Here is a 24,481-nt window from a genome sequence, read left to right on the forward strand (position 1 = left end):
GACTAATCGAAGTATGAATGTTCGTTGCAGGATGTAATCTCTTCGTAGACCCGCAAAGTCTGATAGTGTTAGTATCTGGCTACGTGGAGCATGTCTTGGAACTTACAGTCGAAATCACGTACTTTAGGTTCTCGAGTTGATACCAGAGCTGTGGGTGGTTATATCTTGATCGGGACCCATCTTTAAATACATGTGCGAGTGCTAGCGGTCCTGGCACTTTCACGATAGCCATGGCGCGTGAAAAAGGCGCGTAACGCGTCACTCAGTATGGAACATGAAGCTAGGTAGAGTGCAACGCGACACTTCGATCGCTACTAGCTTTCACTTAAATCACATGATCGTATGAATTACGCCGAGAGATGTTGAAATAATTTCGTCCATTCGACATATGGACGGAGTGTACTACATGCAATTATTGGATTGCAGACTTCTACAGTACCGGACTTCTATACACAGCGCTATGAAGATATCCCGTAGATATACCCGAATCCGTTCTCGCGTGGTCCATGACAGAAGCTAGCAACAGTATGTGCGCGAGCTCGGAGACTTTATGGTCAAGAACCGCCTTCGAAAACCTAAAATAATATTAAGCAACATCTGCAATGGTTTATCTTAACTACTCGATCCAACGAAAGCCCAATCTAAACCCCGATAGAATATACTGGGCCCCGAGTGACTTCTATCTGAGTCAAGTACCGGCCCGCGTGAAGCTTGTCTCAAATCATATATTGCATGCACGACCATGATCATATAGCATCTACCGCGCCCATCTACTAACAGGACCTTTTCTCCACAAGGCCTGTTCCAGAGGACGCTCAGTTGACAACTCAGCTGTAAAATTTCCCGCTCATAATCCATGAGGCTGTCTGATCACCATCCCTGCATCGACTTCAAGAATTCCATCAAAGTTGGGAGATAATTTCAACCTTCAAACCGATCCATGCCCAGAATACGCCGAAAAGGGGAGTATGTACGCTATAAAGCGATGCAAACCTGAGAAAACCCACGAATGTTTCAATGCACTGGGCCACGTTGTCGGCGGTACTTCTTCTTATGCTACGTGCAGAGTCTCCTACACACAAGTGATCTCTACGGCCGCTTCCTGCGAGCCCGCACGTCTTTTTTTCTCCAACAGGAGAGTATGTTTCAATCGCCTGCTAGCTTCGATCAAGAGCGATGAAACAGCACAATCCTGGTTATGTACGCGTCCTGAACGAGTTGAGGGCAATCCAATGACCACTTATGTGTAGGACCCTTAACTGGGTCTTGTAGCTTGAATCCATATAGGTGTGCTGGACCAGTGGGATGTGGCATCTCCGATTCCGGAAGCTGGGCAGAGTGCGCCTGTTCACCTGCTTCCTGAGCCTGGACCGGCAATCCAGAAATCTAGCCTTTTTGGGGAGAAACAGGCGTAGGGTTGTGGACGAATTTGTGGCCACGTAGCATAGATGAGTGTGCAGATAGGGCAATCGAATCCCACGGAAGGATGTAGAATGACAGAACAGTTATCTTGCGGTAGATTTCAGCATTTTATGCCCGTTACTATACCTTGCAGTCCTGTCTGGCGTCATGAGGAAGCTACGTTCGACTCCGAAGACCGCATCGGTATCTGCTCGGGGGCCGTGGTCACTCGTAAGCGATCTTACTATTTGGATTCCACTGTCCAGAGGGTTTGTGGAGGCGCCGATCGAACAGCAGCTCCTGTTCAGCGAGCCTGGCTACTAAGGGACTGATGCCCATTATGCCGTCACTGTTTCCCCTGCCACAGAGCGTATAATCTATAGTACTCGAGCACTTGTTAACACTGAAAATGATCAATTTCACGTATGGCAAAGCGGCCAGATAGTGAGCATTAGAGGTACCCCGGGCTAAGAAAATTTGGGTGTGGGATCGGTCACGGTCACGCGATGGGCGTTTCTGGACGGAATAATCTCAGGCCTGTGGTTTGGGGAGATCCAGCTTGGCCGGTCGGGATTCTTTGTTGCCCGATAGCGGTTCAAGTGCTTCATGGCGCCGATGCTGTTTCACCGCCTCGCTGATAGCCCACTGACAAGTGATCTCTTATCAAACCGATGAGAACAACGGCCCTCACGGGATGTCGGTACATCCATGGATGATGAGAGACATATTCTTCCAATACTCGCATATATATGGGCAAGTCTGGGGAAATTAGAGCTCCACAAGAGAATTATGACGGGCGGTAAAGGGGCATCGAGACAATCACGGTGCGAAAGTGGTGGCGTGGCATAGTTGAAGCCGCAAGACTCCCAACAGCGAGAACGGATCTCTTCATTCCGTATCGGATGGTCACGATGATTTCTTACAGTCATATTAATCACCATGTTGTTGGGTGACAAAGTGGTCCGTACTTGCGCCAGTGTTTGATGTCCGGATTGGGAAATAGTTCCCATTCACGCCAGTGGCACTGAGGGGCAACAGTTTGAGATAACCTCATCGCGCTATCATCAGCCTCATCAACATGAACGATACGGACGCGTGATTCGTCGAATATCCTTGTTGTTCATCGATCATAGGCTCGTGGCTTCTAGATCTTTGTTGGGCCCCTGAGCTTCTGGTGGTGTTGATCACGATGCCAACTCCGATTCACCGGGTCCTTATCGCATGTGATAATAGCCGTCGCACTCGACATCTCGAAAGGTAATTACAGCCCGATCGCGTTCGCGCACCCCATGGCAAAGTCATACCAACGAAAGCGCATGGCCGCGCTCCCCTCACAATACAGTGGCGGATTGCTTTCCTAAATCAGAGCGCTCAAGCGATAGCGCTACACGTAATTGACCATCCTCCTGAATCGATATATATGTTCAGCAGCTGGCCCTACTCAGGTTTTTAGCTTCACATCTACCACTGCTTATCAACACAAGTCTTTGCTTCAACCGAGCAATATCTTCGTAATATCACACATCATGGTTGGATCACTACTGGGCTACCTTGGCTTCGGTGGCAACCGTGCCGCTGTCGCGCCCCAAACAAAGGCTGTACCGACGAAGGTACAGTCAGTGCGCGCTCTGCCAGCGAATTGGTACACATCTGAGGAGATGTACCAGCTTGAGCGACGTGCTATCTTCTCACGTCGATGGCTTCTTATGACTCACAACTCGAGGCTTCGCAAGTCTGGAGATTGGCTACACTATGACATCGCCAACTACGATGTTGTCATCCACAAGGACTCCGCTGGCGAGATCCAAGCCATTCATGGTGTCGATGCTCTTGACATCGCCAAATCCGACTCTTCAAAATACATCCACGTGCGCATCGACAGGAACGGATTCATCTGGCTCAACCTAGACCCCAACGAAAAGCCAGAGGTATCATGGGAGGACCGATTTGACCACATCGACGAGCAGACCCGATTTGATCAGTTCGACTTTGACGACTACGAATTTGACCACACCTGGAATATCGTCGGCCCCTTCAATTGGAAGATCCTCGCAGATAACTTCAACGAGTGCTACCACTGCGCAACAACACACCCCGATCTCACAACAGGCCTGATCGACCTCGAGTCGTACGACGTCTACTGCGATCCGAAGGGCGACCACATCCAGCACAAGCCCAATACACCCGAAGACTTCAAGGCTCTCGGACAGGAGATCTGCTCCACATACTGCTTCCCCAATGTCTCCTTTACTGTCACAAAACACTTCCTCTTCATCCAGAAATTCATGCCCAAATCCCCCAAGGAAAGCATGATGTACTACGAGGTGTGGCGTAACAAGCACTCTTCTGAGGAGGACTTCCTGCTCATCAGCGACACCTACAAGCGCGTTATGTGCGAGGACAAGGTCCTGTGCGAGCGATCACAGAAGAATATCGAGGCGGGAATTTTCGTCAACGGTGAGCTTCACCCACAGAAGGAGAAGGGCCCTATCTTCTTCCAGAAGAGGTGTCGCGAAGTGGTGGTCGAGCACGCCACTCGCGAGAGACGCGAGGGAAGGAAAATCGGACTTCAATTTTAGCGTGTTTCCTTTTTGGCATCTCATTGGCGTTTTATTAGCGACATAGCAACGATCAGAGAAGAGCCGGGATAGAAAGCCTTCGATCATTATGATATTTCCCCATCATGTAGTCTTGTTTTAGCCTGATCTAATTCACTGATCATTTCCGAAAGCTCTCCGCCCAATACTAGTGTACTGTTCTCAAACATTCATTTTCTCAAGTGCTTTCATCCCATACGAAGTGTGGGATTCGGTAGCGTACTTGCAGTCGAGGACATGGTGAACACTTCAGCAACCCGGTCTCTTTGCTGCTTTTGTCGTTTTTATCGTTAGCGGAGGAGCGCTGGGATGGCGCGAACATGAGAAACGCTCAATGAGTGCTGCCATGGCTAATGATGTTGTGGCCTTTGTAACACTGGATAGTAGATCCTTCAAAGAAAAGCAATCAGATAGCAAGTGAGAATAGCGGATATGGAGGATTGAGACACGATATTGGTGTACTGTTGGACACCTAGGGCATACGTGCTACCTGGATATGCGGCGCAGCATGCACCATCGTAGGGACGACATAGCTGAGGACTCGTACATGCGCCTTCTCCGAAACGAGACGTACATAGATGATATGTATGCGCTATACGCCAGGCAATTCTCTCATCTTCCATGGGCTCCTGGTAAGGTTAGGTAGAGATATCCTCACAGGTGTTATAGTGCACGTTCACCGCGCTAGCCGGCTCTAGCCTAGCACGGTCTGCAAGAAGTCGCTTCCAGATTAGGAAGAGCATTCGGAGGCTGCGTTTGCTGCAGAGAAACAGCAGACCCGATTTCAAACACTCACTTGTAGTGATCACTTGTAGTGAGACTGATTTATCCAGAATCCTGATTCTGCACCGTAAACTCTGCACAAGAGGCATACCCCCGGCTTCAAAGTAACGCTGCTACCGACACCATCGAATCCTACCACCTACCACCAAGGATACACACACGGGAGCACTGCATCATTCGCCGCGCGTCACTCCCACCACATTCCCATACCTCCCCTTCGCCGACCAATATGGGTTCCATAGTCCTTCCCCACCTACGCTCTGGCTGGCACGTCGACCAAGCCATCCTCTCGGAGTCGTGCCGCGTCGTCGTCCTCCGCTTCGGCAAAGCTGGATCAGCATCCGTCATGCAGATGGACGAGCACCTCTACAAGATCGCCGACAAGATCAAGAAATTCGCGTCTGTCTACGTCGTTGACAACACCGAGGTGCCAGATTTCAATGCCATGTATGAGATCTATGATGAGTGTACGGTTATGTTCTTCTGGCGGTGAGTAATTTTCATGAGGGAGGGGGAAGAAGGAAGCGGAGGCTAATGGGGAAACAATAGGAACAAACACATCCAAGTGGACTTCGGCACGGGGAACAACAACAAGATCAACTTCGCGATCTCCAGCAAGGACGAGCTGATTGATATAATCGAGACAGTGTACCGGGGTGCGAGCAAGGGCAAGGGCCTCGTGGTGTCGCCAAAGGACTACTCGACCAAATGGCTGTACTGAGGTTAGTATGGAGAGGGGCAAACGTTTGTCGAAGAACTTGCTGTAGCAAGAAGTGGCATGATACTGACGATGTTATGAACGATGAGAAGCTAGGGAGATGATGGTTGAGCGTCCGAGTGAAATGCAGAGAGTGGAAGTGGAAAGGGCCGTAACTCGCGGCCGCACTGCAAAGCTATGTGCACTTGGCCTGTATAATTCATCATCCCGTCGAACGATACCTTCCCCATGGTACCCTTTCAATGCAAAATGCATGTTCAAACATCTACATGCCCCCCTGCCCCCCGAATGCCTAGCTCCAACAAGTGGTGTCATAGACAGCTTACAGAATGAAATTCATCACTTCTTCAACGCCGTGCGCCATACCCTCCGTCCTTCTTCAAATGCTCATCCATGCAACGCTAAAAACCAGAACACTTGCAAGCCAAGCGAAGCAAGCCGAAGCCCTTACAGAATTCAGGCAACAACAGCACTTGAGTGCGCCTATTCTATCATTTCGACGAGCTGAAGAAATGATGCTTCTTTTTCTTCTTCTCCTTTTCTTCCTTGCCATGTTTCCCTGCCGGAGCCGGCGGCGGCGTAGGCTGCCCTTGTGGCCGGGCGTTCAGCGACATACCCGCCATACCAGCGGTGGGCGGCGCACTACTGCCACCAGGCCGCGATGGGAGACCGCCCGGAATGTTGGGTCTCGAGCCGGGGACGCCAGGCTTGGCATTTGCCGGAGGCGGTGCGGGCTTGGGGGGCTCTGGCTTCTCGAACAAATGCGCCGGTGCTTTTGGTGGAGGCTGGTCCATCGGTAACCGTAAATTTCGGCGGCTCTGGCTAAGGTCGCCTATTTGCCGGAGGTAGAGGCCAGGGTTCATCATGTGCGATGTGACAAGGAAAACATCTCTCGATGTCTTCTCAGAGATCTCGTAGCACGCGCGTGCCTCTGAGTATGTTGCTCCTCCTGCTATGAATACGATGATGCGCTGGCGGGGCTCCACACTTGATAACTTTGATTTCGCCCATGTGGGCTTTGCAGAGCGCAAGGAGGATGCGGGTGTAAGTTCGGCCATACCGGAGTCCTCGGGGCTCCCTTTGGTATACGGGAAGATATCCTGAGGAACGCGGCCGAGGATATGCTCTTCTAGTACGTCTTTGAGAACGGGTTCGTAGCGGGATAGGGCGTATTCCTCCGCGTTGGCCGGTGCAATGGTCTTGCGCGGGAACAAAGGGGGATTTGGTTCGCGCTTGTCCTTTAAGCCTCTGGCTATATGTGCGCCTAGATAATCGAGATTCCTAACGACGTCGCCATCTTGCGGAGGCAACTGTGCATGGAGAAGTAATCTCGTGAGATCAGCTGGGAGAATGCCATCCCGGTACAAAACGTAAAGTGCAATCAAACGAAGGCGGTCACCCGGTGTAACTGCGTCTTCGTCCAAAGTGCGAATAACTTGATCAGCCATATTTTTAGCTTTTTTGTACTCTTCGTCAAGTCCAGTAGCCAGACACTACGAAGTGTTAGCGCGTAACAAATACGAATTCGATCGAATCCCCTCACTTGTTCTACCGAGGCCAGGTCAGGGAGCTTTTGTTTCTGGAAGATCTCCATACATTCTTGTGCCATGCTGATGTTGAGCGAGTAAGCCTCTTTCGTCTGTTGGAATTGAGGAAGACCGGCCATCATATCCTTGATCGCATTTAGACCGTTCATTCCCCCAGCATTCGCTGCATCCTGATTGGTGAAGTGAGGGTTGTCGGCGATGAACTTCTGAAAATCGGAGATCAATCTGTCAATGGTGTCCTTCATGTGTCGGTGGCGGTACTCGACCCAGATCTTGTCTTTGTCACTAATTTCCATATCCTTCTCCTCTTCGCCGTTCTCATCGGCAAGCACAGTTCTATATACGATCTTATCCCCCTCTTGCAGACGTAGAAGGTCGTGTACCATCGCCTGATATGTGAACTCGTGAAGAAGCGGTGCAAAGAGATCCATAGAGCGGTCGGTGATGTAAAGAACACCGCGTGGGCGGTTTGACGGAGGAGGAAAGTCGGGATTGAATTGTGCGTACATGTCGAGCTTCTCTTGGGCAAATTTAGCTAGGTGTGAGCAGAGAACGCTGGCTTCATGGGTCGGGACACGCGGTCGGTAGTAGCGAATGATGGGGTACTCGCCCAGCGCGACACAAACTCCAACGATCTACATACGCATAAGTATAGAGGTGCAATACTGTGGAAGTCATACCTTCTCAGCCACTTCCTCCATATGGTGTCTGACGAGATTGTTGCATTCCGGGTGAAAGAGTATAGGGAAACTCCAGGGGTTCTTGAAAGTCACGAGATGCGACTCGCGCGGGTGGAAGTCAAGATGCAGGACCTTGAAAGAGCGGATCTGCTGTTGAGCCATCTGGGAGCGTTCCAAGCGCTCTCTAAGCGGTCCCGCGGGCACTGTTCCTAGTCAATGCGTCTCCCACAGCTATGTTACGGTGCGATCATACGAGTGGTCCATATTAGGAATGCCCCTTTGTATCTTCGGCGTTCGAAGTCTGCCATGATGCAGTCTATTATATGCGGTTTCGGAGTGAGGAAGTAAACAGCATCGGTATCGGGCTGCGCCTGGCGCCTGTCTTCGATGCGCTCGATGTCTATAACCCTTCAGCACTTGCCCTTTGCAGTCGAGCCCGAGCGTACTAGTAATATTGGAGTCGAGAATGTCATCTTCTTTCACCACATTGTCGATGAGCTTGCGGCTCTCCTCGTCTGTGATCAGGACCTTCCACTGCGGGGAATCAGCATTGGTCGCGCAGAAGGAGCTGGACGCATACGTCTCCACGGGTGGTATTGCGGATGGTGTTGAGGATTACTACGAGGCGCGTTAGTAGTGCAAGTATGTATGTCTTGGATTGCAAGGGCGTCGTACAGTCCCGCTGGATGTCAATGAGTGAGACACCCATGACAATGATGGCGGGGTTGCGACAGCTGCCGCTGCGCAATTACGAGACGTTCGGGGGCTTGACGAGCTGCAGAAGGAGTTAACAGAGTGCGCGGGGTAAACAATTGAGAGGGCGGCAGCGCAAGAAGGGTGCAAAGAGCGAACGGCCGCTATGGAGCGTCGTGGAGGCTGTCGTGTCTCGAGGTGGTCGGCGGGCGGTGGACCCCCGAAACAGCTGATGCGCTTGGCCCCAGGACTTCGACCATTTTTCTGGCATTGACGTCGAAATTCTGAGAGAGTCTAACAACACGCGCATTGCTGTCCATTCTCGAATGCGCGTCGTTTCCTGAAGCCATTACTATTTCTACTCGCGCCCAGCTGGAATGCCTACGCTGGTCTCCCGGCGTACCTCGCTGTGTCTCTTCTGCGAATTCGCCGCCCGAACGCGCCTGCAGCCACAGCGCCTCCTTCCACGCACCCAGGTCGCCCATCGCGCTACTACCGGAGGAGGAGAGAAGAATTCGCGTAGGGAAAAGGGTGTATTCGCCCGTATATCAGGAGGGGAACGACTGGGCTACAGAGGAAGGGTCGACAAAGATGGCAGTCCAGGCTATCCAGACTTCTTCCGGACGGTGCGCAATCAGATGGAGAAGCTGAGGGACGACCTCAACAAGCCCGGTTTCCTCCAGAGCTTGCACATGGACCGCGGGACCTTCGACAGCGAGTGGGAGACCTTCGAGCGCTCTGTAAGTCTTTGGATCAAACGAGCGTCGCCCGAATTGATCAACCTGGCCCGAGGTGGGTTCAAAAACAAAAAGAGCAAGGCCTTGGAGAGCCGGCTGCGGTACCTGTTCTATGCCCAAGTCTACGGCGGACGCTTCACAAAGGCCGAGCAGGAGAACCAGAAGCAAGTGGCCGACCTTCGATACCCTGCCGAGTGGTATCCCGCAACGAGAGAAATACGGCGGACAGTACATCTCCACGTCGGTCCAACGAATTCGGGAAAGACCTACCATGCGCTTAAGCGATTAGAAGCGGCGGATCGTGGCATATACCTGGGCCCGCTTCGACTGCTCGCTCACGAAGTCTATACGCGCTTGAATGCAAAAGGAAAGGCCTGCGCATTGGTGACGGGAGAAGAACAGCGATTGCCTGACGGCGACGTTAAGATGTGGAGTTGTACAGTCGAGATGGCTCCTCTCAACACAGCGCTCGATGTCGCCGTCATTGACGAAATCCAAATGATTAACCACAACGAACGGGGATGGGCGTGGACATCGGCGTTTCTGGGTGTTCAAGCACGCGAGGTCCATCTCTGTGGCGAAGCACGAACGGTACCCATCATCAAGGAGTTGTGCGCCCTCGTGGGCGACAAAGTTGAGGTCCACGAATATGAGCGTCTGACTCCGCTCGAAGTAGCCAAAAATAGCTTGAAAGGCAACCTGGGCAATCTCGAAAAGGGCGACTGTATTGTTGCCTTCTCTGTACTGGGCCTTCATGCGCTGCGGAGAGAGGTGGAGATGAAGACAGGGAAGAAATGCGCCATCGTCTACGGCAGTCTTCCGCCCGAAACAAGAGCCCAGCAAGCTCGTCTTTTCAACGATCCGGAAAACGACTACGATTTCTTGGTGGCCAGCGATGCCATAGGCATGGGGCTGAATCTGAGTATCAAGCGTGTCATCTTCGAATCCACCATGAAGAACAACGGTTCGGACTTGGTACCATTGAAGATCTCTGAAGTCAAGCAGATTGGCGGCCGTGCTGGTCGGTACCGCTCTGCACACCAAGCTGTCACCGCGGACATGAATGTTAAGTCGGATTCCGCAGTTGACCCAGTGGTAGGTTTAGATGATGTTAAGGGAGACATCGTGGAGGAGAAGGCCGTCGCGCCACCTGCAGCTGTAGGGCTTGTCACCACGTTGGACCGCTTGGATTTTGACTATCTCGCATCAGCCATGAAACGTGAGCCCGAGCCAATCGAAACAGCAGGCCTCTCCCCTCCCTCGCAGATAGTGGAACGCTTTGCCAGCTACTTCCCTCCCGGTACGCCTTTCAGCTACATCATGCTCCGCCTCAACGAGATCTCTGTCGTCCATCCACGCTTCCACCTCTGTGCCCTTAAAGACCAGCTTGCGATAGCAGACGTTATTCACACAGTAAAGAATCTATCCATTGCAGACCGTATCATGATCTGTGCGACTCCATCAAACATGCGGGATGAGGGGGAACGCAACTTCCTCCGCGCACTCGGCGAGTGTATCGCAGACAACAAATCCGGTGAGCTCCTCGATCTGCCCAACCTTCCTCTCGAAGTTCTAGACCAGGAACCCACCGCCGAACGCAAATATCTGTACAGTCTTGAGCAGCTACACAAGATGATCGTGGCGTACATGTGGCTTAGCTACCGCTTCCCGCATGTTTTCACCACTCGGACCCTAGCCAACCATGTGAAGCAAATTACTGAAGACGCTATTGAGCGCACGCTGATGCAGTTTTCGTGGTCGGATGTTAGAAACAAGCGCAAACAAAAGAGGGAGGAGGCTATGCGGGAACTACAAGAACAGGAGAAGGCGGCTGCGGAGGAGAGGAAAAATATCGGAATTGATCTGCCGGAAGAGGCACGTCAGATTCTCGGTGACAAGAGGTCATTCGATGACTCCGAAGCCCCGATTGACGACGAGGGCGAGTATCACCCCGAGGAGCTTGATGATCTGGAACCCACACCGGCAGTGGAGCAGCAGCGCACGCAGTTGACGCGGAAAGATTCTGACAACCGTCAAGGCCAGACAGCTCCCGCTGTTTCTGCATCTGATGCACCGCAGCCGAGGCTGTGATAGTTTTGATAATATTAATGTACCATACAGCATGAAAGAAGCACATAGATTTGAGCATCCCGGCGTTGTAGATACCATGTCACATTGTACACCATATTCGGCGGGAAGACAAAGAGCATTTGCATATAGAATAGTCTACCACGGAATGTAAATTACATCTTCCTTTCGCTCACGACATGCACTCCAGGAAGTACAAGCAGCTTTATGACGTGAAGCTTGGCTATAGATTATGGTGGCGGAGATGGGATGCCTACGAGAATGTATCTGCCAGGCTGCAACGAAAATACCGCGACATTAATGCCATCAGACTATTTCAAGAAGACTGTGAGCGCTCCTATGCACGTAAGGGCATATAGGGGTGAATTGCGACCAACACGTGAGGCTTGTCCTCAAGGGGATTAGTGAAATGAGCGTGCACCAGTGTGGGCAAATCCAAAGAGCCGGTGCATCCGAAGCGCCCATCGTCACCAACCCCGAGCTCTTCCTCGTCGCAGTCTCACCACCGCAACCCACAACACCGCGCACCAGTCTCGACACAATATACTTACCTTCTCGACGACCCTGAAAACTAGAGGCTTTGCGATCGCAAAGCTCGGTCTATCGCCGCGATGGCGTCCTCACAGCTCTTTGAGCTCCCTCGGCCAAAGGTATGAAAATGGGACCCCGATTTTCTTCACGCGATCGCCGCCTGAGGTTATACAGCACTAACATACGCCAGAATTTCTTCCAAAAGATGTCGCTAAGAACGGGCGCGGAAATAATCACCTACCTTCAGGTCATCAACAAAGTCTCCGGGTTATACGGGCTGCTTGCCCTCCTGACAGGCGCCGCCATCGACGGGTGGCAGCTGTCTATGTACCTCTACTCAACTATCGTGCTCGTCGCAACCGTCTATCTCTACAAGCATATCCGCCTCCAGTCGTCCTTCGAAAGCCTCCTGCTTGCGCACCTTTACGCGCTCGACTCAGTGGTCAATGCGCTTTATACCGCCTTCTTTGGTTTTATTTGGTTCTACACGCTCGCAAACCACCCCGACGGCGGCGACAACTCGATTGCACCCGGCATACCAGATAACGCAGGCTTCACGAACCCGAAATTCAACGTCAGCGAGGTCAATGTTGTTGCAGAACCCGCTGGTGGACTGAAGGCTGGTCAGGATGCCGTGGCTGTTGGACAAGGTACGCCCGGATCGGCCCCGGGGCTCGGAGGCGCCGTCTTCCAGACCAGCAGCATTATGAGCATTTCGCTCATCGCAGGCTTCTGGGCGCTCCGCGTCTACTTCGTCTTTGTCATGCTCGCGTTTGCGCGCCAGTGCCTGCGCCAACACATTGCTGCTAATGCTTCCACTGCTGGCTGGTACAACAATGATACTCCACAAACCTCTCAGAACCTTGCAGAGAACCCTTTTCAGGAGGGTAAAGAGGCAGGCTATGGGTGGAAGGGTAAGCTTGGAAGGATCATGCTGAGCGGTGCGCCCCTGTACTGGCTTGGATCGAGCGCGGATGAGGATGAATCGTGGATGCGTGGTGTTGGTGGCAAGTTCAACAGGAAGGGCGCTTCGGCGGGAGAGCCAATAGGCTTGGGCGAACGAGAGCGCAGGAGAAGAAGTGGGACTGGTCCACCTGCTCCGCCAAGGGAAATGAGGCCTCCACCTCTTGCCGACTTGCAAGAGGTACGGTGATCTGACGAAGGACGTACGACGAAGACCCTTACGTCCCCGTCGGCTCATGCTAATAGCATTTGTCTTGGAAGTCAGTGGGAGGTTGTAATGCACGAATCCGGCGTTCAAGCGAAGTAACGTTAAAATTCGATAGACGACAGACATGTACAGTAGGGAGGGTTAGAGTACCAGGGCCGCAGTGCATGGCGCATCGTTGTCATTCTCCGTTCTATGTTTTGGGTACCTTTGTTGCAGCGCGCATAGCATACCACGGCGTTTTCCTACAATTTATATATGTTCTATTCGCTATGTAACCACCGCACTCCACTGATCCAGGAGGTTCTTGTTAAGACCTGCTTTCTGATGTTTCCGCTCGCACGCTATCACGTATGACCAGCCCTACACTCGGTACGAACGGCCGTACAGTAGGCAGTGCGGGGCTACGTCAACGCCACTAAGGCAGTAAGCCGACCGGTTGGACGATCCTTCTCCACAATACCTGCACTACGGAATGTCCAGTATGCAGGGCAAAATGGTCGAATGCCCCTCCACCCCTCCAACAGTTTCCAAACCAAAATCCTCTCTTGTACTTATAATAATCAACTATGACAGACACCTCATACCCCCGCCCCGACTGGCAACGCCCCTCCCTTAATTGGCACTCCCTAAACGGCCCATGGTCCTTCATCTTCGACGACAATGACGTCGGTCTCGCGCAAGGCTGGCACCTGCACGGCCTCCCCTCCGAAGTCTTTGTCGACCCTGCACTGACCAACACATCTTCTTCGAATCAGGAATCTGAAAGCATCACAGCTAAAATCGCAGGCGACACACAAGCCCTCATCAAAGGCAACGTGTTTAAATCCGACGGCGCTGGCAAGCATTCCAGAAAAAATATACAAGTCCCGTACGTGTGGCAATGTCCTGCATCTGGCATTGAGGAGAAGGGCGTGCATGAGGTGTTCTGGTATGAACGCACTATCTACGACCTCCGTACCCAGGAGCAAAAAGAAAGGGGAGACAAAGTGAGCCTGAGATTTGGGGCCGTGGATTACGAAGCCACGGTGTGGGCTGATGGGAATTTCGTTGGCGGCCATCGAGGCGGACATGTGCCATTTTCTATTGATGTCACGGATGCGTTTGCGAAAGGGGTAGGGGAGCACAGGTTCACGATTAGGGTGTACGACTCTGCGTATGATCTTACGCAGCCACGGGGCAAGCAGTATTGGGGTGCGCAGCCGGAGAGCATCTTTTATACGCCGAGTGGGGGGATTTGGCAAAGTGTGTGGCTTGAGGTGGTGCCGCGGGTGAGGATTGGAGATTCGAGTGATGGTACTGTGCTGCGCAGCGATGACATTGAGGGCGGGAAGCTCAAGGCTAGAGTGCGCATTTTGGACAGGCCGACCGGGTGGAAGTACTCTGTGTCGGCGCAGGTCAATCTGGGTAATTCTCTTCTCGGCCTGACGGAGAGATTTCAGCTACCGCGGGAGTCGGATTTTATCTCCTTCGAAGTGGACATGCGAGTTCCAGATGGTGTTGGTCTCGAACAACTAGACCAGGAAACACTTTCCGTGGCGCCGCTCAATAACCACCGCGCATGGCTCAAAGACGTAGCCCTCTGGTCTCCAGAACACCCCACCCTCTACGATGTCTCCTTCATCCTTTACGACCCATCTGGCGCTCAAGTAGACACCGTCTATACTAAAGTCGGTATGCGCAAAATCTCCTGGAACGACGGTGCCTTCCGCCTTAACAATCGCGCCTGCTTCCAAGCTCTCTTTCTAGACCAAGGGTACTGGCCCAACACGTTCATGACACCTCCATCTCCAGACGCTCTCAGGTTAGATATCGAGCTCAGCAAGAAAATGGGCTTCAACGGCTGCCGCAAACACCAAAAAGTCGAGGACCCTATCTTCCATTACTGGGCGGACCGGCTGGGCTTCCTCGTCTGGGGCGAGATGGCAAATGCCTACTCTTTCTCCTCACAGTACGTAGAGCGATTCGACCAAGAATGGCGCGAGGCCGTTCTGCGAGACATTAACCACCCTTCTGTAGTCGCATGGACCCCCGTTAACGAATCGTGGGCGTACACGGACCTGAAGCAAAATGTTGAGCAGAGAAATCACATCAGGAGTCTGTACTATGCGACAAAGGTTTTGGATCCAACGAGGCCGGTCAATGATAATTGTGGCTGGGAACATGTGAAGGGGGATTTGACCACTTTCCATGACTATTCCGATGGCGATAAGCTCACGAAGACGTGTAAGACAATTGAGGGAATACTCGCGCCCAAGGCAGATCGCCCTGTCTTCTTGTCCGCGATACCTGAGCAGAACGACGAGGGCTCTAAATATGATCCCTCCGCGCCAATCATATGCACGGAATTTGGCGGTATCAATATTGCGCAGCAGACTGGGACAGGGGAGCGCGATTGGGGTTACACTACTGCGAGTGATCCGAAAGATCTGTTGAAGAGGATCGAGACGATGATGAGGGGGATTGTGGAAGGTGGTCATATTTGTGGGTTCGTGTATACGCAGCTTACCGATATTGAGCAGGAGGTTAATGGTGTGTATACGTTGGAGAGGAAAGAGAAGCTAGGCGCTAGGGAAGTTAGGAGAATTGTCGAAGGGGTCATCCAGTACTACAATGAGCTGCAGGATTCTGGATTGGAAGGGAAACAATGAGAGTAACAAAGCCAGGCAGCAGAATCAGAAGAGTACAGCATTCTATTCAATATTGGCTAAGGACTCAACCGATTATCTACGTCATGTATCGACCAATGGCATAGTTCCTATCGAGTCACATAACATAGTCCGCATATCCTGAGCTTACGGCTGAACACACTCGACATCTCCAATGAAACGTCATTTCTCAATAGAGAAGGATAATGAATAATGTTTTCTTCTTTGAGGTCAGCATATCGTTCCCCAATCACGAAACTATGAGCAGAAAAGTGGATTTGTCGCCAAACAAGAGGTCCTCCGCAACTCCGCAACGCGCTCCGCAAGCCCTCCGCAGTCTGTCTTACCTCGAGCCTATCATTCGAAGTCTCTGCAACGATCGCAACCCAGGACGCTAGCTCCCTCTTAATTTCATATTCTGCACCAGCTTTAGATTTATAATCCATCTTTTCTCGTACTTGAGAACTCAAAAACCTCGTTCTCGCGAACTTCCGCACATTTCATTCACCTTCATCCCATCTCCTATCTCCACGGTCGCAGATATGTCCAGCTCTTCCACTAGTCTCACCGTCCTCATCACATCCGCAACCGGCACCCAAGGCACCGCCCTGGTGTCTGCCCTCACATCTCTCTCCTTGCCTATCTCGATCCGCGCCCTAGTCCGCGACCCCTCCTCCCCGAAATCTCTCGCCCTTCTCGGCCTTTCAAACGCACACACCTCAATCATCCTCACACAAGGCGACTTTTCCTCCCCCGCAAGCCTGTCCCGTGCCCTCGTGCCGGATGAAGATGGAAGGGTCGTGGACGCCGTGTTCTTGAACACAAATCCGACATTTGGCGACCCGGAAGAGGAGGTGAGGCATGCGAGGAGTGTGTTGGAGGCGGCGAGGGAGAAAGGGGTGAGGCATGTGGTGTATACCTCTGTGGTTGGGGTTGCGGATGCTGAAGTGCGGGAAAGGATTGGCGGAATGCCGGGATGGGTTAACGCTGAGGCAATGTCATTACTGGGCGCTGCGGATGGGCCTGGGATTGAGGCGGTGAAGAGGCGTTCGAAGTTACTGACTGTGGGGGAGAACAAAGTGGAAGGCGGGATAACGAGGGAGCTATTGAGGGGATATTTTGGCGCGAAGATGGGGATTGAGGGGTTGGTCAAGACATGGGGAGGTACTGGAACGGGAGAGGGCGAAAAGAAGACGTGGACCATCCTTCGTCCGGCGTGGTTTATGACTAATTTTCTGCCACCGGCAAATGCGAGTTACTGGCCTGAACTCTCTCCCTCCAATCCTGTCCTCCGCAGCGCCATCTCGCCAAACATGCGGATGATGCTGGTTGATCCGCAAGATATCGGGGCTGTGGCCGCACGGGCACTGCTATCACCCTTCGTACAGGACCTTACTCCTTCATTGGTGAAGAAGACGATCAACATAGGAAGTCAGGCACTCACACTTACGGAAGCCACACGTATCTTCTCCAAATCAGCGGGCGTCCAAGTCAAAGTGGAGTTTGTGGACGAGGCAGAAGCAGCAAGAGAAATACGAGAAGGCAATATCCAGCGAGATGCACAAGCTTGGTTCAAGACACTGCAGGAATGCTTCGAGCCGGGAGAGCTGTTTGAAATCATTAAGCGGGAGCCGAAGACTTTTGGGGAGTTTTTAGAGGGGAGGAAGGAGGAGCTGCAACGATTCTTTGAACAGTGACCGGAGAAGTCCCAGGAATGCTTCATTCTGCAATCCATGCGGGGGAAGGGGCTGATCGTCAATCTCATAATCTATGGTATGGCTTGTTATTCTGCGCACACAGTCCGCATCTCTCCTTTTGCCTCGTTCTAGCTAAACAACTGTCAATGTTGACTGGCTAAGGGTCAAACAGGACTAGAGACGATCGAGTTGATGAATTGAGGTAAAAATATTTGTTATGCTCCGCTTATTCGGGCTTTCTGGCCCAGACGACCTTGTAGTGGGTGTGCGCATTCACCGGATCTTTACTAAACTCTTCTTCGATAGCCTCCATGAGTGTTGACACACGCTCCTTCGGAACCGTTATATTCTCCGGCGGTAACGCTATGGCAATTAGCATAATCGGCATGCAAGGTCTAACTAACACGTACTTTTCACCGCCGCCAACACTTGACGCTTCGTTAAGAGAGCAGATCTCTTTCCAATCGCTTCCAGATTCTTGTCATCTCTTGTGCCGAAGTTGACTTCGATGATTTCCTCGTGGACATCGACAAGACCTAGCTCTTCGAACCAGCCCTTCGCACTTTCAGCCAATAAACTTGATCATGTCGCGAAGACAGATGCAGTAGTCCTGCCACGCGGGTCCATCTGTATCTGATATCCACTCCTGCAGGTCGACCAACTGGATCCAGCCCCCGGGCTTTACCATGTCAATAAGGCGTTGAACTAGTAGCCTGGTATCGGATTCGGAGCCTTCGACTGCGATAGCAAAGCGCTGGTGGACGAGGTCAAACTTTCCGGACCAGTCTTTGGGCCAAGGTTTGGTTGCGTCCTGCGCGTGGTAGCTGGTGTTGGATGGTGGGTTGGTAGGGAAGTAGGACGCTTCAACGTCGGTTCCGATAAAGGTGTGTTGCGGTCCAATCGATGCTTGGAGGTCGCGGAGCCAGACGCCTAGACCGATCAGAAACCTTGGAAGCTGTTCCATTATATGATTTCATGTACTTACCATCGGCGGTGCAACTGTTAAGGATCGTGCGAGGACCTGAAGAGAAATTGATTGATGCTAAGACCAATCGGTTGTTCAGGGCATCTTTCACAATTTGGTGTTGCAAAGTCAAACGCGTAATCTCGTCATTGCTGTGGAGGATGTATCCGGAGCGGTTACTTCCCGCTTCAGCTGTAGGGTCCACCATGGCGCAGGCTTTCAGGGTCGAAAGTTGCAATGGATTAAAATAGTGGAGATATGACATGTGGGCAGGGCAAGTCTTGCCTTTGTATAGTCGTCAGAATGTAAGCTTACCGTACCGCCATGCTTTACCCGGTCCAGTAGTGTGGACTGTGTCGCACGACAGCGTATTCTATGTGGCGTAGATTTATCTCTCCGAGAAACTAGCTACACAATAAGTCTCCATGAGTCGAATTTGCACGTCAACATCTATGCGACACGTGCTGCTTTCGACACATGTGATGAACCATCCTTGGCAAATTGGGCAAGGTGCAAAATCTACAAGAAAATATAATCTCATGTTGTACTCCACGGTGCCTTATCTCCCTCATGATAGTCGTGACCTATAGGTCTCCACATCAAAAATGCCCTCAAATCCTCACTTTGGTACTTCTTCCAGGTATCGCTGGGGTTATCGATTGTGAAATCAATGTCAATTTGTTCCACTCGCCCAAAGCCGGTCTTTTCATATACTGGAGCCGCATAGGGAACGGCTTCAACAACAGTTTCCACACCCAGCTCATCGGCTTTGCGGATGCCCCATTGGATGAGCATCGTTCCGACACCTTGACGACGATAGTCTGGATGAACCATCATCTGGCTAAGTACTAGAGGCTGTAAATCACGAAGCAAGCAAAGGACAGGAAAGGCACCTACCGACATGAGGTCTCGCGACTCTCTCAGCAACAAAACCCAGCAATCCTCCAATGAGTTTCTCAGCAAAGAGTCTCTCGTCAGATCCTTCAATGTGCCAATCTGCAACGAAGGGTTTCTTCGTGCCATTCGGATTTGGTGCATGCGCTCCTACGTTGAGCATCCAGCATGTCGCGCCAACCACATTCTCGGACTTGGTTTCGACCACTTTGGTCCAATGGCACGCCGGGTTGGCTTTCCACATGCGGACATGGCGCTCCTTTGATGATGTGACAGCCTCGTCAAGGCTAGTATGAATGGGATTGAAAAACTTGGAAAAGGTGTTGTATGGATCTTGAAAAGCTTTGAAGTGAATCGGCCAGATGGCATCAAATTCGCTTTCCAAGGTAACTTCGGAAAGTTGAAAGCTCATTTTGGATGCAACTCCTGAAAATCCAGAGATGAAGTATCCGTTACTCTGAAAAGATTGTTCTCTCGAGGGTAGGTAAGGGGGCGACTGTGCCGCAAACGTGCACGGAGGGACAAGGAGCTGAGTCGGACGCGAGCGCATGCAATTTCCACCAGGCTGCAGCGAAAGCCACAGCTCAGATCTTCATTTCTGGTGCTCACGATTGGCAAACGCTTCGTGTATCACGTCGATATGGCGTGTGTGCTGAATGTAATGCGTGTTTGTTCTGGCAGGAGGGATTGATCTAATGTTCACATGGTGTGAGCGTAAAAGCCTTTTGGGAGATGCGTGCATCCAACGGAAGCGCTAGTCTTATTGACTGGTTGGCCATACACAGTGGCGTACGATGACGCACGTGTGCTACATCTGAGTTTGCGCTTGCGTTTTACAATATTTGTGTTGCCAAGGGAGGCAATTCGCATAGAGGGATATCAATCACTGTCAGTGGTATTACAAGATTTCCGTTCATGCTCCGCAAATTATCCTGATCCTCGCATACTCAGGCTGCACAGGTGAATCGATGGTTGTGAAGATCCAAACATAAAGAGCCAGAACAACAATTCGACACGTGTAACATAGCTGTCTACAGTTACGCATGATGAGGCCAGTGGAAGTACTCATCATTTATCAGCGTGAACCAAAAAGCATGTTCGCCCGAGTACTAGCCAAAAAATCCAGTAAGCCACAGTACTAAAGCATGAGTTGACAATACATCTCCACCATACACAAAAAAGACATGATTCCGTAGCCGTACACTCGGACGTGGTAGGAGATCTGGACGTCTCCTCGACTCAATAGCTGGTCCGGCGTCTCCATCTGGCAGCCCCTACAACTCGTCGTCACTATCGGACGTAATCGACTTGATTTCCCAACCCTCAATCTCCGATTGTATGAGCTGAATTCCACCGGCGCTCTCCTGATCGACCGTTTCGATAATATTGGAGGTGGATGGTTGGGCCAGATGCTTGGCGCTATCTTGGGTGTCCTTGCAGTGGCTATCAGAGGCGAGCACAGGGGAGCGGTCTCCTGGGAATTCTGGGAAGTATTTGAAGGTACTCTTAGAGCTAACGACAGAGAATGTGGCGGGCTCGCTGATCCCAACAGTTGATAGATCCTGCTTGGAAGAGTTCTCAGTCATCCCAGTCGATCGGCCATTCTTGAACGGGCTGCCGACCGGGCCAGTCTTCAAAGCGGTGGAATTGTCGTCGAAGCTAACTCCTGGATTGCTCGTGATCCTGGGGGCTGCGGCCGGGCTGCTAGTCGTAACAGTCGGGGCATGCGTCTTTAAAGCATCCTGGAACTTCTTGAGAAAGTATGCCGTAAGTGCTTCTTCACCATGGGGGAGAGGCGGAGAAGCAGGGGCGAAGGGTTCGGCACCTGCAGAGAGGGTCGATGCTTCCGAATCCTTGACCACGGGCGTTGGAGGGAGAGCATCCAAGACAGGCTGAGCAAATCGGCTTCTAGCCAGACCGGTAGGCTTCGATGTTTTTTCCTGCATCGTCATAGATGCGAATCGGCTACTAATCATACCGGGGGAAGGTTGAATCTCTTTCGGTGATTCGATTGGACCGGATCCTAGTGACGTGACAGACCGAGCATTCGTCCACTTGCCGCTGGTGACCTTTGCTCCGCCGTCTTGAGGGATAGAAGAGATGCCGGGCGCGGTGGAATGCGTGGGACCACTCGAGAACGCAGACTCCTTCGCATTGAAAGTGGAAGGAGCGTCCTTGAGTCGGCCAGTGTTTCGGTCGTACTTGCCCATGAAGTTTCCATGCTTCGACACCGAGCTCTTGCACCGCTTCATGTGCTCTGCATAGAACTCGGATTTGTTGCCGGTGTAATCTTTGCCGCAATTTGTGCAGAAGAAAGGTGCCGGCTGCTGTGCCGGCTGACGCGCGCTGCGATCGACATTTGACTGTGAGTCTTGAGACGCTACAAGAGTTTTAGCAGCGAAACATTAATGGTAGAGGAGATTGGAATTACCTGTAGGGTCCGAAGCTGCGCCGAGTGCCTCGTTTTTCGCTGGGCTCACGACGTCTTCAGCAGCCGTTGGGCTGGGTGCGTAGATGCTACGATACATATTTCCACCCACGATGGGTTAGTATAGCCTTTGAACGTTCAAATGAAGTAGTATTTGCTCACCTTGATCGTGCTGTGATTGTGGGGTCGTGCTGATGCTACTTGGTTTCGTGGGCTTGTTCTTGGTGCAACTGATACGCGTCTTTCAGTTTACCTGAGCGAGGTAGCGGTGGTCGGTGAGGTTATCGGAGCCGGGGGACCTTTCTAGCCCTGATTTGGGCAGGACATGACGCACGAGCCACCAGTGTAAAGCTATGGCCTGCGCAGCTGTGGCCAACATCACGTGACTTAGATGTCTCCGCAAGGTCTCCTGAGGGTTGAATAGGAATAAAAAAAAAATCAAAAAAATCCATCTGTTCTCTTAGGCATTAGGAATTGCGCCTCCAAGCCTTGAATACAGGTTCAAAGGCATTTTAGATTAACTATGAACATTAATCACTTACAAGGATCCTTTCAGACACGTGTGGCAGTCAAAAATGTAATCCGAGATCGCGGGTAGATTTGTGTTTCCACCGTTGCGCATACCTTCCGACCAGCTATCTGAATATAGGTACTCAGCGGGTAAGTCAAACTTCACTTGAGTAAAGCTCATCATATGTTCAGAATGAGTACTCAAGATATGCAGCTCCCATAGTGTGAATCTCATCTACCCAAACATAACGTATGAATTGAATATGTTCATGTAGTATACTCCCTGTCCTCCTACTGGCAGTATATACTGTCTCTGGCGCTGGCGGAGAACGGTCAAGATAGTGAAATGAAGCTTTTTAATTCAAGACTCTTTGACATTTCAACTTCACTAATGGATACCTTTCAAAACATACAACCATCATGTTGGGATGATCCCTGCAAATTGTATTCGAGACTGGATGACTAAACCCGACATGCGCATACACACGGAGGAAGAGCCCCATGATCAGATATGAACCGCATTCACCGAAACCTCCTTCTCGAATAATAAACCCGGTCCCGTGAAAATCAAAAGGATGCCTTCGAGTCGAACATAGCTGACTCTACATGAACCTCCGAATCCACCATTTCGCCTCATACTTGCCTTGTACGTATCACATCAACGTAGGAATCCAGAAGAGATGCCGAAATCGAACATGTGAAGGCATACGAGACGCCTACTACTCGGCGGACTTCGTACCGGCAGACTTGGGAGAGTGACCAGGGGCGCGGCGGGTCAAGCAGTAGTCCGCACTCTCAGGGCGCCGCGTGATGGGACCGTCCAGGTCGTGCGAAGTGGACAAACCAGCCCGGACGTTTGGCATGTGCGGCTCAGGCAAAGAAGCAACGGCAGCGTCCGGACCTTTGCAATTCTTGTAGTGATCCCAGGAGTAGTTCAAGGCCAAGTGTTTGCGACATTTGGGGCAGAAGAAGGGACTATCGTAACGATTAGTGTAAGGGTTCCGGAGACCAAACACGCGTGGGGCAGGCGCGACAGCCAAGGAGTCGATCGGCGGCTTGTTTGAGCCGGCGTTCGAGTCATGGCTAGGGTTGAATGATCGAGCGTCAGGGTCCATGGTCGTCGAGGACCGAGCACGCGCAGAGGGAGGGGCATCTAGACATCATGAGAAAGATCATGGACGGCGGTTGCGGAGAGTTCATACCTTCTGTCCGAAGAGTAGCCGTCACGTCGTATGGTGACGGTGGGAAGGCATCATTGGCTCGTACGTACTGGGCAACCTGAGCGGAAGATAGCATCTTGGCCCAGATGTGAGCATAGCCGAGTCCGCGGGAACGATCACCGAGATACTGCGCTTCGAGCAAAGCTACCTCGTCAACATCCTTAGCCTTTTGCATCTCTTGCTCATTGACCATGCGCTGGAAATCAGGGCCTCCAATTTGCAAGTAGTGTGCACGCTGTGTCTGCAAAGCCCGCACTTTGTCTTGCTCTTCGTTCTTCATCAGACTCTCGAGCCACTCGATCTTGAGATTGGCGTCCTCTAGGTTGACTTTGAGTGTGTCATTCTCACGGCGAATCCCTTGCGTGACCTTGTTCAAATGTTAATAATTGATATCAATTTCCTGTTGTTCGCTTATATACACGGTACTTACCTGGCCAACGATCGTCTTGATGATATCTTCGATCCCTCCAGTCTGAGTGATCGCGACCTTGATGACTTGATCCACCCGGCTGTCCATCGTGATTGATCTCTGTAAAATTCCTTAGGTTCCAGGCTTTAAATGGATCAGTGCGATTGTACGTACTCGGAAGAACCTTCTAACGTGCAGCTTCGAAAATTCTCTGCTAGGGGTGATAATCTCTAGCTGTACGTTTTAAGGGGCTGGGAGAAAGAGGGTGCTCTTATACTCGAGAATGCGCCTGCTTTAAGAGAAGGTTGATATCTAGCCGCCAAGCATGGCGGTAGCTTCCCGTGATCAGTGATCTGTGCTGGTTTAATCAGGTGAGTGACTCAATTGGGTAAGCTAATTCCGAGGGCTTGGGTAACTTTCAACCCGCAAAGCGCATGGTGACCGAGTCATCCTCAAAGTCTAGGTTAACTCGACGTATGGAAAGACCTGAGGGGTACATCCTTGGAATCAATTTGTCTGGCTTGACGATGTCACGTTGTTAATTTTGGAAAGAGATGCCGACCTACGTTAATTTCCTAACACGGGGGCTCCAGGTTAGCGTATAATGAGATGCAAGTATTGAAACCCCGTCTTACAATGTACTAAAGCTAGGCAATGTCCTAGATATTCGATCAAACGGCGGGGTCATTCGTGTATCAAAGGCCGGAGGTTGCTCACCACAAACATCGCTAATGTTGACGCTGTGCCTCGAGTAATGCGCAAGAAAAC

General features: G+C 51.5%; 10 protein-coding genes across 10 annotated transcripts; 6 read left to right on the forward strand and 4 right to left on the reverse strand.

The window, feature by feature from the left end:
* Positions 1–2,927: 2,927 nt before the first annotated feature.
* N0V89_006847 (uncharacterized protein) lies at positions 2,928–3,980 on the forward strand (the record flags this gene model as incomplete). Its single annotated transcript, XM_056215613.1, has 1 exon — positions 2,928–3,980. The coding sequence occupies one exon, from the start codon at positions 2,928–2,930 to the stop codon at positions 3,978–3,980; it is 1,053 nt and encodes a 350-aa protein (XP_056069860.1).
* A 1,030-nt stretch (positions 3,981–5,010) lies between these two features.
* On the forward strand, positions 5,011–5,502 carry DIB1 (U4/U6-U5 snRNP complex subunit dib1; the record flags this gene model as incomplete). The annotated part of the gene is made up of 2 exons (XM_056215614.1): positions 5,011–5,270; positions 5,331–5,502. The coding sequence occupies 2 exons, from the start codon at positions 5,011–5,013 to the stop codon at positions 5,500–5,502; spliced, it is 432 nt and encodes a 143-aa protein (XP_056069861.1).
* Positions 5,503–5,990: 488 nt separating this feature from the next.
* Positions 5,991–8,435, reverse strand: sec1 (syntaxin binding protein 1; the record flags this gene model as incomplete). Its single annotated transcript, XM_056215615.1, has 7 exons — positions 5,991–6,992; positions 7,043–7,681; positions 7,727–7,929; positions 7,980–8,126; positions 8,173–8,260; positions 8,307–8,344; positions 8,402–8,435. The coding sequence occupies 7 exons, from the start codon at positions 8,433–8,435 to the stop codon at positions 5,991–5,993; spliced, it is 2,151 nt and encodes a 716-aa protein (XP_056069862.1).
* A 361-nt stretch (positions 8,436–8,796) lies between these two features.
* SUV3 (RNA helicase) lies at positions 8,797–11,247 on the forward strand (the record flags this gene model as incomplete). Its single annotated transcript, XM_056215616.1, has 1 exon — positions 8,797–11,247. The coding sequence occupies one exon, from the start codon at positions 8,797–8,799 to the stop codon at positions 11,245–11,247; it is 2,451 nt and encodes an 816-aa protein (XP_056069863.1).
* Positions 11,248–11,855: 608 nt separating this feature from the next.
* Positions 11,856–12,928, forward strand: N0V89_006851 (uncharacterized protein; the record flags this gene model as incomplete). Its single annotated transcript, XM_056215617.1, has 2 exons — positions 11,856–11,894; positions 11,966–12,928. The coding sequence occupies 2 exons, from the start codon at positions 11,856–11,858 to the stop codon at positions 12,926–12,928; spliced, it is 1,002 nt and encodes a 333-aa protein (XP_056069864.1).
* Positions 12,929–13,512: 584 nt separating this feature from the next.
* On the forward strand, positions 13,513–15,594 carry N0V89_006852 (uncharacterized protein; the record flags this gene model as incomplete). The annotated part of the gene is made up of 1 exon (XM_056215618.1): positions 13,513–15,594. The coding sequence occupies one exon, from the start codon at positions 13,513–13,515 to the stop codon at positions 15,592–15,594; it is 2,082 nt and encodes a 693-aa protein (XP_056069865.1).
* A 539-nt stretch (positions 15,595–16,133) lies between these two features.
* On the forward strand, positions 16,134–17,288 carry N0V89_006853 (uncharacterized protein; the record flags this gene model as incomplete). Its single annotated transcript, XM_056215619.1, has 1 exon — positions 16,134–17,288. One exon carries the CDS (start codon positions 16,134–16,136, stop codon positions 17,286–17,288), a length of 1,155 nt encoding a protein of 384 aa, XP_056069866.1.
* A 226-nt stretch (positions 17,289–17,514) lies between these two features.
* On the reverse strand, positions 17,515–19,558 carry N0V89_006854 (uncharacterized protein; the record flags this gene model as incomplete). Its single annotated transcript, XM_056215620.1, is given in 6 exon segments — positions 17,515–17,651; positions 17,699–17,850; positions 17,867–18,218; positions 18,274–18,537; positions 18,876–19,100; positions 19,150–19,558. 6 exon segments carry the CDS (start codon positions 19,556–19,558, stop codon positions 17,515–17,517), a joined length of 1,539 nt encoding a protein of 512 aa, XP_056069867.1.
* An 862-nt stretch (positions 19,559–20,420) lies between these two features.
* N0V89_006855 (uncharacterized protein) lies at positions 20,421–21,674 on the reverse strand (the record flags this gene model as incomplete). Its single annotated transcript, XM_056215621.1, has 2 exons — positions 20,421–21,526; positions 21,578–21,674. The coding sequence occupies 2 exons, from the start codon at positions 21,672–21,674 to the stop codon at positions 20,421–20,423; spliced, it is 1,203 nt and encodes a 400-aa protein (XP_056069868.1).
* A 1,129-nt stretch (positions 21,675–22,803) lies between these two features.
* On the reverse strand, positions 22,804–23,821 carry N0V89_006856 (uncharacterized protein; the record flags this gene model as incomplete). The annotated part of the gene is made up of 3 exons (XM_056215622.1): positions 22,804–23,237; positions 23,287–23,671; positions 23,735–23,821. The coding sequence occupies 3 exons, from the start codon at positions 23,819–23,821 to the stop codon at positions 22,804–22,806; spliced, it is 906 nt and encodes a 301-aa protein (XP_056069869.1).
* Positions 23,822–24,481: the final 660 nt, after the last annotated feature.

Source organism: Didymosphaeria variabile (assembly GCF_027946475.1).
Source record: "Didymosphaeria variabile strain IMI 356815 chromosome Unknown scaffold_5, whole genome shotgun sequence".
In the NCBI taxonomy this organism is placed as follows: Eukaryota; Fungi; Ascomycota; class Dothideomycetes; order Pleosporales; family Didymosphaeriaceae; genus Didymosphaeria; species Didymosphaeria variabile.